The sequence below is a fragment of the Elgaria multicarinata genome, chromosome 4 (assembly GCF_023053635.1).
Source record: "Elgaria multicarinata webbii isolate HBS135686 ecotype San Diego chromosome 4, rElgMul1.1.pri, whole genome shotgun sequence".
NCBI lineage: Eukaryota > Metazoa > Chordata > Lepidosauria > Squamata > Anguidae > Elgaria > Elgaria multicarinata.
In genome coordinates this window covers 36,281,434-36,300,463 of record NC_086174.1, presented here as the reverse complement: position 1 = coordinate 36,300,463, position 19,030 = coordinate 36,281,434, and the positions used below count along the sequence as shown (strand labels likewise).

General features: G+C 43.0%; 1 protein-coding gene across 1 annotated transcript; it reads left to right on the top strand.

Moving 5' to 3' along the window:
• Nucleotides 1–2,356: 2,356 nt before the first annotated feature.
• SLC30A10 (solute carrier family 30 member 10) lies at nt 2,357–18,076 on the top strand. The gene is made up of 4 exons (XM_063125582.1): nt 2,357–2,804; nt 14,640–14,723; nt 15,636–15,875; nt 17,219–18,076. The coding sequence occupies exons 1-4, from the start codon at nt 2,357–2,359 to the stop codon at nt 17,704–17,706; spliced, it is 1,260 nt and encodes a 419-aa protein (XP_062981652.1). The 3' UTR covers nt 17,707–18,076.
• The last annotated feature ends 954 nt before the right edge of the window (nt 18,077–19,030 follow it).

Genomic DNA, 19,030 nt, shown 5'->3' with positions numbered 1-19,030 from the left:
ATGTAAATAATTTTTGAACAACACTCCCCCTGCCCCATATTTACATCATTTTAGAATGTCAGGTTTTTATCCCTTATGTTTGGGATAAACCAAACACTGTTAGGTTTGGAAGTGTATGGAAGATACTGGATATATTTCAGAAGCCAAGAGAATGAAGTTGAAAATCCAGTGTTCGAGGTGAGGGGTGTATCATAGCAGCTCCTTGACATTTCCCACCATTAGAAGAGGCAGAGCAAGGTCTTGCCTAAAGCCAAGGAGTTGGTTCCAGAGAGGAGCAAGCAGAACTTCACTTGGCTCCTCTTCCCACATTCCAAAAGCTACTCAGAGGCATTGGACCCACTGCAATAGTATGGGGTGGAGTACGGGGTGGGGTGCATCAAGATGGGGAAATCAGAGGGCTGCTAGCCTATTGTTTAGAAGACACTTTCAAATAGAGCGCACTCCTCTATTTTGGAGAGCTGGATGAGGACAGTCCTCTAATTGAAGGTTTCTTCTATTTGATGGGCTGTCTGGTTCAAGTCTGGTTTATCAAAGGACCATAAAGATCATCAGCATCTGAGTTAGTGAGCAAGCACACAGGTCGGTTGATCAGTCTTCTCCACTATGGTGAGATGCTTTGAATTACTATTTAATTTATAGTTATTTCTAAATTTGCTCCTATACATATCGATTTACGTATGCACATATTATGGGAATTGGTGTCCAATTCTGAGGTGATACATGTCCCCTCTTTGGGCAATGCATAAGTGGCCATCCTGCCTTGGAGCCTTCCTATTGCATTTCTGCCCAGATCACTGTTCTTGCCTTCCCTCTTTCTAATCCGAGGGCCCATTGGAACAGTGATTTGCACAGAAACAAGAGAGGTCTGCTCTCATGAGAGTAATTGCATTTATATCCTGCCCTCCCTCCATGGAGCTCATGGTTGGCTCTAGAAACACAGGAAGCAGCCTTATAGCCAGCCAGAACAATTGTCTGTTTAGTTCAGTATCATTTGCACCAACTTTCACCAACCTGGTTCCTACCAGATGATGATGGACTCAACTCCCACCAGCACCAGCCAGCATGGCCAATGGTCAGGGATGATGGGTGTTGTAGTCCAAATGCTGTTGAGAGATCCAGTTAGAGGAGGCTGGTCTACACTGTCTGACAGTATAGGGTTTCCATCAGAACCAGGGGTGCTACCATAGACACATGTATGGACTCGCGCATACTCTGACTAGATGCTCATTCACCACAAGGAATCTTTAGACATTGGCAAATAGAGTGTCTATGGCAAAGAAGGTAATTCCCACCCATGTCATGTCCAGGTATGTTCAGGTTGGAAGAAGTGGCTTGGAAAGGAAGCTATTCCGAAAGGGAGGGGAGCTTTCATAGAATCATAGAATAGCAGAGTTGGAAGGGGCCTACAAGGCCATCGAGTCCAACCCCCTGCTCAATGCAGGAATCCACCCTAAAGCATCCCTGACAGATGGTTGTCCAGCTGCCTCTTGAATGCCTCTAGTGTGGGAGAGCCCACAACCTCCCTAGGTAACTGATTCCACCGTCGCACTGCTCTAACAGTCAGGAAGCTTTTCCTGATGTCCAGCTGGAATCTGGCTTCCTGTAACTTGAGCTCGTTATTCCGTGTCCTGCACTCTGGGAGGATCGAGAAGAGATCCTGGCCCTCCTCTGTGTGACAGCCTTTTAAGTACTTGAAGAGTGCTATCATGTCTCCCCTCAATCTTCTCTTCTCCAGGCTAAACATGCCCAGTTCTTTCAGTCTTTGCTTCAGCTAGTCCAGCATTCATTCACTGCAGCTCACAAGACTGCAGGCAGGAGTCTATCCAAAGCTTGAAACCCACGTACATCTTAACTTGTCCGTTTGGGGGAGGCTGGCCAATGTCAAAGTGCAGCTCAAGGCCTCATATCCCCACCCTCTGTCCCTCCTTCCCAGCACCCAATTATCTTCTGGGAATAATCAAGCATCTCAATCGTCTGCCATTTGAAGCCAAACGAAGCAGGAGAAGCTCTAGTTATAGGGCTTAAAGAACAACACTATAGTCGATGAGATAAATAAAACAACTCTTTAATTTGATACCTTGACGATTGTAAAAATAAATAAACGACCAACGTGGAAGAGTATAGAAAGCAGATAGCATTTTCCTTTACACATTCTGGTAATGGCAGGCTTCACGAGATAACCTCTTGTTTAATCGCCCTTTAAACGGGTTTTATTGCTTTAGTGCATCTTATAAAAATTAACTTCTAGACAGAAACAGCAGGAGCCAATAAAAAGGAGAGCGCTGCAGAAACGTTTCTCGCTAATGCCATTAAGACCCTTCCCGTTGAGAGAGAGAACACAAGGAAGGTTTCAGCCATGGGCCGCTACACAGGCAGAAGCAGCCGGCTCCTCTTCATGTGCATCCTCAGCTTCTTCCTTTTCCTGGTAGAAATCTCAGTAGCCTACGTGGGCAACTCCCTTGCTCTAGCATCAGATGCTTTCGCGGTCGTCTCCCACTTAATCTCAATGATTATCGGCTTGCTTGGCGTTCGATTCAGCCGCATAAGGTGGCACAAGACCAGCACTTTTGGCTTTCCCCGGGCTGATGTGGTGGGTGCCTTTGGCAATTCTGTCTTTGCCACTGCGCTCATGTTCAGCATCCTGATTGAAGCCGTGAAGAGGTATCTCAATCCACAGAAGACCGAACAAGCCCTGTCCGTTCTCATCGTTGGCATTGTAGGGCTGCTCTTCAACGTGCTTAATTACTTCATCTTTATGGACTGCTGTTACTGCCATGGCTCTGTTGACCAAGACGTGGAAACTGGTAAGTGATTTAACCAAACCACTACACTATCCTTAGCTAATACTTGTAAGATGGGTTCACAAGATGGCTTTTGTTTAAGGTGTTCCTGCTGTTCATCAATATCTGTATGCCGCCCTGAGATCTTAATGATATAGGGCGGGATATAAATGTTTTAAATAAAATAAATACATTTTCAATAGTTCAACATGTGTTTTGATTAAAGGCTATTGTGTGTTGGCTTTAAAGAACAACATATAATGGCCCGTGAACTGACCACATGTTGAATAATCTTCTGTAACTGAGAGCCACCAGGAGAGAGATTGTCAAGAGATATGCTGGATGAAACCAAAAACCTATCTAGTTCCGTATTCTCTTTGTACAGTGGTCAACCAGCTGCCTGTGGAAACTTCAAAGTACGACATGAGTGTGATAGCACGATCCCACTCATGTTCCCTCACAACTAGTGTACTGCCTCTGATACTGGAGATAGTATATAGCAATCATGACTAGTAACCATTGATAGCCTTACCCTCCATGAATTTGTCTAATCCCTTTTAAAAGCTGTCCAAGCTGGTGGCCATCACAACATCTTGTCATTGACAAATGAAATACCCTTCTTGACCATGGGTCAAGAGAAATAGATCTTTATTAGGAGAACAAAATGTCAATAACTTTTTCTAAGTTTTCCTGATCTTTTTTGAAGTAGGGTAATATGATTAGGGGCAGAAAACATAGCTACAGTATATGTTGATAGACTCGCAACAACTAGTCTATCAAAACATAACTCAAGTGCATTACATTCTAGAGCATACTAACTACTATGGATAGAAATGCAATGTGGATATTAAGAGGATTATGGATATTTCTATTATCTATGATGGTCTGTGGAGATTAGATTGGTAGTTTCAGACAGGACAAATTGCATTACAGTGTGCTTAATCTGAACCAATATTAAAATAGTATTCTCTCTCTCTCTCTCCCCTGCACCTCCAGGCTACTTTTCTAAAGATCCCACAGAGATCCCTCCCTTCCCTGCTTTAGGTAAGTCTAGAAAATGCATTATTCAAGTATGAACAAAAGGCATGAGCAGAATTGCTGCTCTAGGAATGCATGGATGTGAGTGTGAATCATACTACTCATTAAATAGCTACATTAATTGTTGCTTATTTGGAGGATTGGAAAGGGAAGTGTCATCTTCATTTGCCTTGAAAATTAATTATCTACCCTATGGATCGAAGTGCATTGTCTTAAGAGGATATTAGAAGACTGGGAGAAGGCCAAACAATAGAAATGAACATTTGATGTTTTAAAGATATGTTCAAATCTAAAATACTTTAAAAAAAAAAAAAAATCAGCATCTACCTCAGTTAGCAGGAGTTGTATGGTGAATTCCCCTTGTACATTGTAGGAGCCACCATGAAAGTATGCAATGCTCCCCATCACCATTCACACAGGATATTTGTTCTGGCTTGAAAGAAACTACACAACTCCTTCTGTTTCAATGGATATAACTAGTTCAAACCTGTATACTATGTCAAAGGTCTACAATCTCTGCTTTTTATTATTGTTGTGAGCCGCCTCTGCTGCTGGTCAAGCAGGTCATAAATGTGTTCAGTAAAATAAAACAAAACGGCTGAAAGTTGAATGTCGACTCTTGTTTCTCAAAGAATCTTGGGTGAAACATATTATGCCGTCACTGCTATTTTCTTGGTAACAAAGGGCTTGCATATATGCCCTGTATACCTTGTGGTGGCTGTGCAGTGGCACTGCGTTGTTTATACAACACAGCTGCCAACTCGCAGCCACCACAGGGTTTAACCCCTCCCCCCCCGAAACGGCACTTTTAAAAAGTTGCTGACCTACTGCGACTTTTTCCTTCACTCCGAAGTCACCACCTCCTTCGCTGTTTGTTGGCGGTGACCTTGCTTTAGATTGAGGCTGGGGGAGTTCTGGGGGTGGATTGAGGCCTAGGGTAGGTTGGGAAGGCCAGGCAGAGGGCTGGGGGGGGGCGGTCGATGAGCTGAATGGCTGCCACGCTGTGGCTTTTTCAGCTGGAAAACTTGCATTCCCTCCTGCTATGGGGATTTGCCGTTCCCACCCCGCAGCTGCCATGCCATGGCGTTTTGAGTGAACAATGCAAGGCGTTGTTGTCAAGTCACCCCCAAAATTTGATATATATACAAAAACAAATAAACATAGTTGTGCTTGTCCGTGGGTGGAAACAACAAAACAAGATCTACACTTAGGCAACAGCTTTATTAGGCCTAACCAAAATTCCACAGAAATGTGCAAGCTTTCGAGTTCCTCAGAACTCCTTATCAGGCTATGTGGTACAAAAAACCAGGGATGGGAAAAGAAACAGAAAAGTCCAAAAATGCAACCAGATTTTGTGGCTATGAGATCTGCAGTTTACATATAGGCTCAGACACAACATGGAGCCTGAATGAATTAGTGGCACGTGTTGCAGGTATCAAATTATGCCTAGCAATACAGTTTGTTATTCATGCTTTACTAAAACTACAACTTTACTTATTTTCTTCAATGTGTTCCAAGTTCACTTGTACAGCTGCAGATTCAAACAATGTTCCACAGACTCCTAGGTTTCCTCAGAACCATATCATTACCAGTCTTTTTCAATGAGAAGACTGTTGATGGACATGATACGTTCCAATTAAAAGTTAGTTTACCCAACACAAAATGTTGGCTACACTTTGGGGCATAGTCTCAATGTTTGTGGGGAAAAGATGAAGCCTCAAAGGCCTGTGTGATGTGAACTGAGTGGGCATCCTAGAGTATGCCCCTGGAATCTTCTTCAGTGACCTAAGGGTTCCTCAGCAGTCCATGTGGAAATGGTACCCGGAAAAGTAAACATTTGTAAACTTAGCCATCAAGGGACTATAGTAATATGTAAGCGTTAGAGTTTACTTTGTCTAAATATGAAAAGCTTTAGTCACTATTGTTGACACTTGTAAAATTAAGGCATGTATTCTGAGGGCTGTTCCAATGAAATACCCACACTTGTAATTTGGCCTCAGAGTTTACATGGACCTTCCTCCACCACTGCTCAAGAGCAGTGGAAGAGATTCTAGGGCACATCTTGCAATATATGCAACCCAGTTTTCTTCACACTCTGCCCTTAGCGATAACTGTGCAGCCTGTTGACGTCAATGATACCATTTTCTAGCAGTTAATAATCTGGTTGTTGTAAAGATGGCAGTTAGTAAGTCTTTGCACTTGAGTCATAATAAGTAAGAGAGTCCTTCAGACATTAATAGCATGCTAGCTTACGTAATCAATCTGTAGTGCTCTTGGGGCAAATTTTCACAAACAATTTGGTGTACACCATTTTTTTAATGCATACCTAAAAATGCAAAACATGAATATGACAAGCATGCTTTCAATTACCTGCATTAGGTAGGCATACTTGCCAGGAACCCAGCATTGGCTGAAGCTTCTTGTTGACTTGGTTCTTCCACTAAATTCTACAGGGAACAGAATTTAAATTCCTGGGCTTCTTAAAAAGCCCTACATCACGTCCCTGCCAAATTCAGCAGTGGTGGCAAAACCTCTACAATTTCTTAAATATAAAAAAAGCAGTTTTGTGATCAAATTTCGGCAGCAAATGACTATGGCGTGCAAAATGGATCAAATTTAGCTTGTTTTAAGCTAAATTTGACCCATTTAGCACTCTGTAATGGCTACAAATTGCTAGAAGGGTTAAATTGAGGTTCAGACCAAGCTAAATTTGACCTGTTTAGCACTCGCTAGCACTAAAGCTACATTTTTTTAAAAAAAAAATTAATTGGTGGCAATTGCAAAATAGCCCCTACAATTTTGGCGCTACAGATATAAATCCCTAAAATGAATAAAAGGGCATACTATAAATGCCTAAAATGAACAAAACTCTAGGAGATGGGTTAGCCTGAGAAACTGTAAGTTGGGTGAGACTACCAGTTTTCTCCCATCCAAACTCAAGCCACTGTATATATTGCCTTTCCTTTCTACACTGCCTCATCCCACTCGGATCGTGTTCGTTGCCCGTGGGGGAGTCTCTGTGCTGAATTTGTAATGGATGAAATCAATTGCCTTGGAGAAGGAAAGCCACCTATGCAGCAACATCTAATTGCTCGCAGCCTGTTACCACATTCCTTGGTGTTTATTTATTGAAATGAGTCCCTGGACAGAATTTGAGTATCATTAAGATGGCTGGAGTCTAGAAAGTAAATAGTTATGGAGTAACTGTATGACAGCGAGTGAGACTCTTTCATAATAAAGAGAAAATTCTGGTCTGTCACAAACTGGTCCATAGAAATGCCATGTTGTCCCAGTTTAATCCTTGGACAAATAATTTGTAGTGTTAGCTGTTTTAAGGAACTATAAAGAGGATAAACGCTAATAAAAAGAACGACCTGCAAATACACACAAGACTTTCTTTATACTAGATAATAATCATATAATCATACAACCTTTGGATCCAAAGTAGCTATGAGCCAAATTCTACCCTGCTGCAAGAGGGGAGGGAAAGGAGATTTTCGCCAACTCTTCTGCCCCAGTTCTTCCAGTAGGAGCCTCTGCTGGATTTGAGATCCAGGGCAGCAGATTCTGGGAGGCGGCAGCAAAGTGCCGGTAGAGAAAGGTGTGGGCCATGCAGCCGGCACTACACCACCTAAGCTAGCCTGATCCCTTCAAGTGTGGTGGAGGTTGCTGACCTATTGCCAGTGTGAAAGAAAGGTTAAACTGCCACACAGCCCAGTTAGCTTTTATACATGGGAAGAGAGGATCCGTGATCTCGTTCTTTACTTCAAGCAGCAAAATATCTTGAGATAGTCCTGCTTAGACCATTCCACAAACAGAAGGGGCCCTTCTGTTCATGAAAGGGCAAGTCTGGATTGAAACCTCCATCCAACCATGTCGTATTATGTTCTCCCTGTCTCTCTCACTAAAGATTTGCTCCCCATGTCAACTGATGTCTGCATTTATGGTTGCACCCAGTGCTGTTCAGAGAAAAGTTTATTTTCCTTGACAGAACATTGGGAATATTGCATATACTGTATCTGTGATCATATTCTTGTCTGTTATGAACTGACAAGGGAATATCATTTATCATATTTGTTTGGAGCTTGGCAGTTAAACGCTATGGCCACCATCTAGTGAAGTGTAAATTCTTGTAGCTTGTGTGGTGCATGCAATTTGAATTAATTCTAGAATTTTTTCACGTTATTGTTTTCTTAGGTCTGTGTCTAATTCTTTGTCCATAATCTTCCTTGTTCTTCTGGATAACCTTCCATTCCATCGTGTGATGCTTAATATCCAAGACCCACTGAATGACAAAATATGTCAACAACCTAATTTAATCTAGAGGAATTGTTGATGAAGGGGCATTTCCCAACTTGAATAGTGGTACTGGATACATGTAAATGACAAGAAAATTGGAGAATGTGGCAGTGCGGTGAGGAAGCAGGGGGGTCCTGATGGGTTCATCAGGAAACTGCCCCCTAGAATCCCCAGGTGTTGTCCACCCCTGGTCTAGTCTATATATTTTATTACTTTTATTTGTGATTAAAGCAACAATACAAGAGTTTGTATATGACACAGAGAAGACTCTGGTGCTGTTCACACAACATGCTAATCCACACTCAGTAGCTGAGAATGGTTTGTTGAACTGCGGATCATTTGTTGAACCATGGGTTAGCATGTTGTCTGAACCCAGGACATTTTCTGCAATGTGGCTTGTTAACCATACAATGTGGCTTATTTTTCTCGAACAAGCCACCTTGAGAACCCATGGTTTGTTGTTGGGTTGTGCAGGGTGGTTTACAAGCCACACTGTGAACAATCCTAAGGAAAGAAACTAAAAGTACAACTGACTGTGTTAAAAATGGCTGCATTTCTCAGAATCCTTGTTCTGGAAAGAACCATAACAGCAATAGTCACTAGGCTTAAATGTCTTCTCTAGAAATACATGTCCAGGTTTCAATGAGCATTTATAGGAAAGATCTTTCAAACTCCCAGATTAGTGTCAATTATTGTCATATTTACATTATATAGAATTACACTTTGTGCAAACCATTTCCTACCAAGTTGTCATTGTTGCTACTGTAGAGTCAGAAATACTAGATGAGGTGTCCTTTGTGGCATATAGATACAAAAATGCCATATAGACACAAAATTCGGAAATACCCATATAGGCAGGATCCAATGCTGGCAGTCTGCCCTCTCTAAACATGTTGAGCTAGCAGGAACACCCACTAATGTGATCAAGAAAACTAGCTGAAAGCTACTGCTTCAGAATGGGACATGTCAGTGTAGCTCCACAAACTCTGCTGACTTCTTCCATTCCAAAAGTGGTAGTTTCAAATATGTTCTGGTTGTGCTATCTTCCCAGTACACTAATGGTTTTTCTAGCTAGCACAGCAACAGCATTAGCTACTGTATTAAGGGCACAATCTTATGTTGATAGTCAACTAGGGTGACCATATGGAAAGGAGAACAGGGCTCCTGTATCTTTAACAGTTGCATAGATAAGGGAATTTCAGCAGGTGCCATTTGTACATATGCAGAACTTGGTGAAATTCCCTCTTCATCATAACAATTAAAGCTGCATGAGTTCTGCCCTCTGTCAAGAAGGCAGGGCTCCTGCAGCTTTAACTGTTATGATGAAGAGGGAATTTCACCAGGTGCTGCATGCATAGAAATGACACCTGCTGAAATTTCCTTTCCCATACAACCATTACAGATACAGGAGCCCTGTCCTGCTTTCCATATGGTCATCCGAGACTCCGAAGTTGGATGCTACCGAGTATCCCTATGCATGGCAGCTGGAGCCTGGAGGTGATTGGCGCCTCCGCGCTCCAACAGCCCTGCATTTTGCTAGCCATGGCACTTGGAGTGGGAGGCAAGCATAGGGATCTGCATAAGGCAGCTTCCCTGGTCTTCTCCCCTCCCATCCCCAGGACCACCCCCTTTTCCCATATCTGTGCTCAGGTTCTCTTCGCACCAGCTACAAGGGGATGGGAAAGGGGTGGGGAGCATGGTTTACTGGCTCTGAGGTTGGAGCCCTGTGTAGGAGCCATAGGATTGCTCTCTTAGAATCTCAGTGCTTCAGCATTACTGTAGCCCAGCTACAGGTGGTAAGAACATTCTTAAGTGACTGAAACCAGGAGACACCAAAACTCTCAAATTTTCACTTTAAATAGCTTTCAAGACAGTTGAAATTACTTAAGGCTTGTTCTCTAAATGCCCTTGCACTGAATTTTTACTTAAAAAAATACACACACACCCCTACCATCGCAAAACAATTTACCAGCACAGGGAAAGGCTCTGTTGTCAGTCCTGCTGGATCAGGTCTAAATTTAAATAAGTAACATCACCGGGGAAGAGCATCTTTGGATCCAAGCCCCTGCATTTTTTTGTTTTGGGCCATTTAATCGTGTCTATGATTACATCAAGTTTACACTGAGTTGGAAAGAATATATTAAAATCTGGACAAAGGGAAATTCTGATGCTTCCCTAACATTTTCTAAATTTTGCATGTAAGGAATGTAGGATTAAGCTGAGGAGTATACATTAGTCCTGATTAGAAAGGATCGGAAAAACATATATCAATCGTTAGCAAGGATGAAAAGATGGAGATAACTGTAGGAGACAAGACAATAGTCATCAAGGTAGTATCTTTTTTGATAAAATGAAGAGCAATATTTTAAATGGGATAATAACATGGGGTTGGATCCAGGTTGAATCATAGAGTAGTCCTATTGAAATCAATTAAGGTCTACTATAAGTAAAAGGGAAATGGAATCTAACCCAAAGAAATTATAAATGTCACCTTGATGTTATATGGGCAAAATGTGCAGAGTTGAGATGTTAAATATGTATTACTTACAACTTTTCTTAAAAGTGTGCCAATGGACAATGCTGCGGAGTTGTTTGAACAGATGTTTAGAGGTATTTCAAAATAATAAAGTGCACTTATATGTTTGTAGAGAGTTCTGAGCTGTAGCTTGTTGTAGCAACATAATACAGACATGATTCAGAAGGATTAAACTATGGGAAATAGTTCAGTATTTGTCTCTAAAACAAGCAGTTCTCTGATTCATGTCCATGTTATAGATCTGCAACTAGTGTGCTTATAGTGAAATCCTATACAACAAATCCTACGTAGTTGTAAATCATGTTGAATACAGGATTGCAGCCTGAAAGTTGGTGTGTAAGAAAGTCTGTTGGGTTGGATGCTGATTATATTCAGTTATGTTTTGAATTGTGCTTTTAACATATTTATTTTATTATTGTTCTAAACAAGTTTTTATCTATAATAAAAAGCTGCCTTGAATGCCATTTTCTTGATAGTATGGTGGAGAACAAATCAAATCCATAAATAAAGGAGCAATGCTGATATAACTCAAACATGCCATTAGAAACATGCATTTTTATTACGGTTATCGAAAAATTTGGAAATAGACCATTTCTTTTGCTCATGGTGGCTATTTTTAAAAACTTGGTGTCATTAGAAAGGGCAGGTTTTTTTATGTTCGTATGTGCAGTTTACTTCTATCCTTGTTCTATGCAGAGCATGGAAATGGAGGAAATCAGAGTCCAAGTCATCTGAGAGAGGCTGTTTTACAGTGTAAGGCCTAAATGGCAAGCCATGGGCTGTTTCACGCCTGCTTATATAATCCTGTATTGCGGTAACACAATTATATTGGGAAAACAAGCTTTTTGATTGGGTGAACCAGCACCCCATTGGTCTTTGTAATGTTCTTTTGTGGCCAATTCCACCTTCTAGCTCTGGGCTCAAATTGAAAAATGCCCCTAAATATTGGTCAAATTTATGCAATTTTAGACCAAATGGGCCTGTTCACACATCACGACAGCCCACTGTGAGTTAATGGTGACCTAAAATAACCCATGGGTTATTTGAAAGCTGTCTAACCCTCTAACAAACCTGTGGGCGCCTGGCACAAGTCCTGTCATTGTGGGTTCAGCCATGGTGGGCTGTCGTTAATTGGCCAATAATAATGAAGGTAGGTTCTAAGATTGCCAATACTTAATTCTAAGAGTGACTTCACACCATCATCAGTGCTGTCCTTACTCAATAGTTGTAAGATTGCTTGCATATAAAACATATCGTGTGTTGCTGAATAACTGAAAGATGAAACATCATGTAGACCTGTGAATGTGTTCCAAAACCGGGCAGCTTCTAAAGACCAAGATGGCCCAAATGTCCCCATGGCTAAGGGACCTTTATGAGCACGACAAGCAGAAATTCAACAGGTGCTGCTATTCCTGAAATTGAGATAAAGTGATGGGAAAAATTCCATCCATTGTGCTCCTGTTGTCAGACACATCAGAGGGAAGAAAAAGAAGGGGAAAAAATAACAATCTGGTGGGTAAAAAAACCAAAACCCTTAGCAAGCAGAATGAGGTAGCCACCTCTGTCATGTAAGGGTAGCAAACGATTAGCTAATTAATTTATTAGTAATAGTTATAATTTATTAGTAATATAATTCATTAGTAATATATTACTGCTGGGGAGGCGCTTGAGGGATTTTCCGCTTCAGGTGGCAAAAAAACTTGGCTGGCCTTGGGAAGTTTTTTTTAATTTTTTGGTCCGGGTAGGGAGGGTGCCATTCGCTACTCCGCCTGAGGCAGCAAAATGCCTTCGTCCGGCCCTGTCCCTTAGCGCTGCTGATGGACTTTAAAAAAGCCACCGCCTGCAAATCTCCCACCACCCCCGGGAGCTATAAAGCCGGGCGTCCGGGCAGGGCAGCAGCCACCGCCTCACTATAAAGCAAAGGGCAGACCTGTTGCCCGCTGCGGAGAGCGCGCTTATCTCCGCGCCTCAGCCGCCTCTGCCCGCCGGTCCAAAGGCTCAGGCAGCCAGCGGAGGCGCGCTGGGCAGCAGAGAGGCAGCCAGCCAGCCAGGCCGCCCAAAGGCGCGGGCAGCCACCGCCCTGCGCGCCCAGTCTCGGCCTTCGCCATGGGGCGCTACACGGGCCAGACGTGCCGCCTGATTTTCATGCTGGTGCTGACGGCGGCCTTCTTCGTGGCCGAGCTGGTGTCGGGCACGATGGGCAACTCGATCGCGCTGGTGTCCGACTCGTTCAACATGCTCTCCGACCTGATCGCGCTGAGCGTGGGCGTCGCCACCGGGCGCATGTCGCGCAGCCGCCGCCCGCGCCTCCCCGCCGCCTCCTTCGGCTCGGGCCGCGCCGAGGTGGTGGGCGCCCTCAGCAACGCCGTCTTCCTGACCGCGCTGAACTTCACCATCCTGGTGGATGCGGTGCAGCGGCTGGCCAAGCCCGAGCGCATCGACGACGCCTTCCTCATCCTCGTGGTGGGCGCGCTCGGCCTCGCCGTGAACGTCGTGGGGCTCCTCGTCTTCCAGGACTGGGCCAGCTGCTGCGGCTGCTGCGGACCCCCGACCTCGCCGCCGCCGCCGCCGCCCAGCCGCCTCGACAATGGCCACCTCCAGGCCGTCTCCGCCGGATCATTCGCCCTCGAGGAGGCCGCGGGAGGGGCCGGCCACCTTGACCGGGTGGTACCCAAGGCCCCAAGCATCGACATAGCAGGTGCACCTCGGTTGCCTCCAAGCCATCGGCTCCCTTCCTCCTCCTCTCCCCCGCCTTTTCCTTATTTCCTCTTTTCCATCTTCACTATTTCCATATCCCCAACCCCCGCTCTCTCTCCCACTTGCCCTTTTCTTGTGTTTTCATTTCTCACTCCTGCTTTCTTCCCACCCACTTCTCCTTTGGAGACCCCCCCCCCCCATTTTAAATTATCCTTTCCCACTTTTTTTTAATGTTTTCTTTAAATTGTGTATCTTCTTTATAATTCTTATTTACCTATTTTCTTCTATTTGCTATCTTTTTTCTTCTCTCAGACATTCCAACTTACCGTTGTTTTCTTCCTTAATTCTGTTTTTTCTCCCCGGATTCCCTTTTTCTATTCCTGCCCCCCCACCCCCCGCCCCCAGACTCCCTTTTTTCAACTCCCATTCTTATTCCTGTAGTCTGCTTAATGTGGCTTGATTTCAGTAAAATATAGAAAGCATTATATATCAAATGCTGGATGCCACTTAAGAGTGAATATAATTAATCTTGCAACATTAGATTTAAATTAGGAAATCTTTACGTGCCTCAACCAGCTTTGTTTGTCTTCATTCCCTCTCACTTCTTCTACACTTATCCCCCACTCTTTTCTATTTCTTTCTGTTCCTTTCATGTTTCTGTTTTTGTTATTTGTCCTACCTTCCTTTTATTTTCATTATCCTCTCCAAACAACATTCAGTTTCTGTTAATTTCCTATTCTTCAAATGCTTCCCCTCCATGTTGTTTTCACAGTGTGTTTATGCTCATCAAATACATTATTTTTCCTATACCAAACAGGTGTGGGAGACTGCAGAGCCCTTAAATATGAATGAATAAATAAATGTGCAATTTGTCTGTGCTGGTGTTTGTTCACTTTGGGAATATCGTCAAGACAATGACCATGCAATTATGCCCCTTTCTTCATTGGCATGTAATTATGTTGTACTGTATGGCCCCATTCAGAAGATACCTTAAACCACGGCTAACCACAGTGGTTAAGCCAGAAAGCCAGGCCGTGTTCAGAAGACACCTTAAACCATGGTGAGTAAGGCTTTCTGGCTAAACCATCGTGGTTAAAGCCGTTGTTTAAAGTGTCTTCTGAATGGGCCTATGTGTGCTACGTGGATGCAAGTGAGAGCGGATCATATGTAAAGACTGTTGCTACTAACTTGAGTTTGACTATTTAAGATTTCAGTTGGTTTTGAAAAGATTGGTGTTTTTTCTGTTTGTAGAACTTATACACAACACAGCGTTTCTTCTTTGAATGCAGGTGATTCCGTAAATACCCAGAAAGTGGTTGAAGAAGAGGTGAAACAAAAAAAAGAGAAAAAGTCTGAAGCCTTGAATATCAGAGGTACTGCAGCAGGGTAAAGGGCTGCTCCAAAATTAAGGGACCCTCTTTGGAGATGACCTGTTCTTGCACATGTGAACCACCCAGTTTAGTTTTTGTGAACTGGCCAGGGAGCTTTGGCTGTTGGGCGGTATAAAAATGCAATAAATAATAATAACAATAATAATAACAACAACAACAACACACACACTTGATCTTAGCCAAAAGGCCGAGAAGCGATACAACAACAACATGTGTAGACCAGATTTTAAGAACCAGGTGTAAACGCAACAAGTTTTAAACTATTGACTGAACAAAAGAATATAGTTCAATTATGGTTGCTCAATTACAGCTAGGTTGAGCCTCTGATAGAAAATAATTAGACGCATTTAATGTTTACACGTGGTACCCAGGAAATATCAATAGCTCTGGCTTTTGTAGACAATATTAAATTAACTAGCTTCAATCAACTTTTCAAAATGTCAGACTTGCAGGGGTTTTATAATTAAGATTCTACTTGCACAAGCAGGAAGGTCATGCACATGCTTGCTTTAGTGCATGCCCACGCATTGAGAAACCACAATAGGTCATGGTTTTCCAATGGACGTACATATGGCGAAATGAACTCATGCAGTCTTCAAACATGAGGAACACAGTACACGTTTTACCTCTTACAGTGCTGCACATTTGTGTAGATAAATTTTTGCACATTACTAGGTTCTTGTTCATTTACTCCTTAGTTTTCAAAGTTGAAAACTGAATGCCTGATTTATGTGACAAAATATGTTAGCAATGCTCAGTTTAGATGGTCACCTATTAAAGTTTAACTTATGTATTTCTTTATTAAAACGTTTCAGAAGTTTTGACCCGTTTTATAGCTACTGTGTTGGAATTCTTGTAATCCAAAACAAATGTTTCCTTTGTCCTTTATTTCAGGTGTTCTTTTGCATGTGATGGGAGATGCTCTTGGCTCAGTTATCGTTGTAATTGCTGCTTCAATATTCTATGCGCTTCCTCTGGATAAGAACACCCCATGTAACTGGGAGTGCTACATTGACCCCAGCCTGACCATCATTATGGTGTTCATCATGCTGTCTTCAGCCTTCCCACTTGTCAAGGAGACAGCCACCATCTTGCTACAGATGGTTCCCAAGAGCATTAACATGCAAATACTGAGTAAGTTGCATTTTACCACTGAGGCACTTAAAAGCCAGTGTTATTTCTGGAATGAGATCTTGGGATTATGCGCTCACCCCCAGCTCTGCATTCTCTAGAGCTTTGAGAAATTGAGTTGTGTCCTAGCAACATGACTCAAATCTTGGTGGATTAGTGAAAGCATGTACTTGGAGAACATGGTACTTTTACAATGCATGCAAAATAGCAGACTGAGCATCTGTTTCCTGGAATTCCTGCACATCTGTAGAAGTTGGCAGCCCCTTTATTGTTAATAGGGGGTAGATTGCTTAACTGTTTTGTCTTATGGGACGTGATGTACACTGTCACACCGTGCACAGGTGGCTGACTGGTTGGTTAGTTTTGTTTTTGAAGTAGCTTCTCTAAACTTGTGGGGAAACTCTCATTCCCAAAGATGCTGACTTTGGGTTCTGCTTGTGGAGTCATTTCACATGTGGTATGGAATGCAGTTCTTCTATCTTCCCTGGGAATATTCTCCAATGCAGACAGAGCTGTCAAAACCAATCCAAAACTTGGGTACCTTGAAACCTGATGTTGATTTTCCCCCCCAACACTGTGTGGGACAGTCATATAAATATGTAATGCTGGGTTCTAAAAAATAAATACATGATGCTGGTCCCTAATTGATATAGGCAGCGCTTTTTAGCCAGATTTACTGTTTCAGAGCTTAAGCTCTCCTTCACAGTTTTCCCCTGCCTTGTGGGGTGGTGCCCTGATGTCCCTGCAGCCCAGGCAAATGCTGAGCTGCAGGGGTGGATGATCGCATGGCCTGGTGGTTCTGCTTGATGTTGTCATTGGCAGTTTCAGTAGGCTGCATTCAGTGGCTCCTCATTTTCGAGTTGGAAGCTATTGCAATATCGGCAGCAGGCTGATATCATTTCACCAGAAGGCTGCGAGCCTACTGTTCATGCAGACTGCTGTGCCTTGGGTCAGCACAACACCCTGTGGTGCTGCCCAATACAAGGAAGTCATGGTGCGGATGCCTGCCCTTGTGAAATGTATTAGCTCTAAAAGGTGTTCTCTGCTTTTTGAGCTACTGCTAAATCAGTGGAGACTGTAAGTGGGGCTGTGAATCCATTCCAGGTTTCAGTCAGAATTGTAAAAAGACCTATCCAATTCCCCAAATAGGTCCAGCACCTTGGATAGCTCTTTTACATTTTTGACTAAAACCCAGAGCAGGATTCACAGCCCCAGTGACATCAGAGCCGTCAGCCTCCACTGTGCTAAACCATGTTCATAATGAAATTTGCGTCAACAGTGAAGCCTCAATTTAATTGAACTGAATTTTATTTTCTCATTTTTTTGTCCCCCCTTCTTCTTCCTAGCGAACAAGCTATTAGAAGTGCCGGGAGTGACCAGCATTCACGAATTGCACGTCTGGGAGCTTGTCAAAGGGAAGAACATTGGCACCCTCCATGTTAAATGTCACTCGATTTCTGATTATGAAGATGCTTCTTCCAAAATCAGGGAGTTGTTCCATGAAGCAGGGATCCATTCGGTGACCATCCAGCCAGAGTACCTTGACCACAAGAGCCCTGAGATGCTGTGCAGTGCCCCATGTATCTCCCCAAATTGTGATGACCAATTGTGTTGCAGCCAGCAGGAAGCCTTCCTCGCTCAGGCAAATGACTACACGGAGAGAATCGCCGGCCTTTCCCCCACTCTGCAAAAACTCTTCCATAAAAAAGATGTTGTGGTAATTCCCGTTGAGCCCACATGGGCTGAGGATGCTGGCAAAAAGCAAAGTAGCCCAAAAGACAGTTATAAACAAACAGGTGACAACAAACCGTCTAAAAATGCTACACATTTTTAGACTGCTTGGCCTGTGTTTGTGACTTCTCTTATCAAAGGCAAAGCCTTCCTTGGCGTTTGGCAAGTACTTGCCGTAGTCTTGGGAAGTGGCATTTAACAGCCGCGTGGGCAAACGCTGCACCTAAAGAAGGTGTTCTTGGGCTTGTATCCAATGATCCATCTGTTCACATGGCAAGCCTTTCCACCCATGCAGGGTAAGCCATCGATTTCTTCCCTGTCTTTTAGCCCCACTTGCCTAAAAAGGGGGATTCTGTGCCCCATGTGAGCGGAAGTGCCTTCTACTCACATAGTACGATCTTGTCTCCAAGGAATTCCCTTGCATTCGCCAGATCTATCCAGTGCAGTTTTGACACTAATTCCTTTACCCAGCTAAGTGCAATGCTTCCTTGGTAAAATGTGTCGGTGTATGCATCTTCCAGTGGTAAATAGATTGTGTCTAATCATTCTGGGATTTCTCTCTGGACTGATTTACTCAAATGGGATGCTGATTTTTTTTAGTCTGTGATTTGAGGTACCTGAGTCGAGATGAAGGAATGAAAGTAGGTAGAAGTTTCACTAATACTTAAGAAAACAGTTTACTTGAAGTTGGAAGTGGATGAAAGGAAGAATGGGGGTGGGGGGAAGGCACAGGAACCCTGTAGGTTCAAAATCTTTGAAATTGCTCAGAGAACTTTGGCTATTGAGTGCTATAGAAATATAATGAATGAAACTAAATGAAATGGAAGTATTAACATTCCCGATAGAAACCAAGAACCCATGAAAAACAGGGTTTTGTAACATCAGCTAATACGATGGGGATGCAGACCAGTCAAAGTGGCTGCTTTCATTGCACTTGACTAAAAGGGGTGGGGTCAGTCGTCAGTATGACTCAGGAGCCAATCAACACATACCTTTTGCATACCCCATGAATGGAGAACTGTATAGTGTTATAGAAGTGTCAGTGGAGATACTCAATGAATTTATTGTCTTTGTGTACTGCCTTTACCATGCCCTCCTCCTGTCACAGTAATTATAAAAGCAAGTAATTGAAATAAGCTCCGTGGATCGGATTTGTCATGTGAACAGGAATTGATATGTGTTCTTCACCATACATCTATGTTGTTAATGTTGAACTAATAAAGAAGTAAAGGCTGCAGTCTACTGCACACTTGCTTCTGAATACAGTACGACTGATTTCTGAGTAAATTTGTACAGAATTGTGCTGCATATATACCAATCCATGAACACTTATGATTTTGTTCCCCCAACCTCCATTGTTCTTTTAAATATGGTGCTATTTAGTTGTATTTATTCAAATTATGACACTTCTTTTCAGTTACCTCTCT

What these genes read in the sequence shown, in the direction of transcription:
- SLC30A10 (XM_063125582.1), top strand. Translation starts at nt 2,357, where the DNA reads ATGGGCCGCTACACAGGCAGAAGCAGCCGGCTCCTCTTCATGTGCATC. An exon ending in TGACCAAGACGTGGAAACTG is followed by an intron (nt 2,805 to 14,639) that starts GTAAGTGATTTA and finishes CTTTGAATGCAG; the next exon opens with GTGATTCCGTAAATACCCAG. An exon ending in TGAAGCCTTGAATATCAGAG is followed by an intron (nt 14,724 to 15,635) that starts GTACTGCAGCAG and finishes CCTTTATTTCAG; the next exon opens with GTGTTCTTTTGCATGTGATG.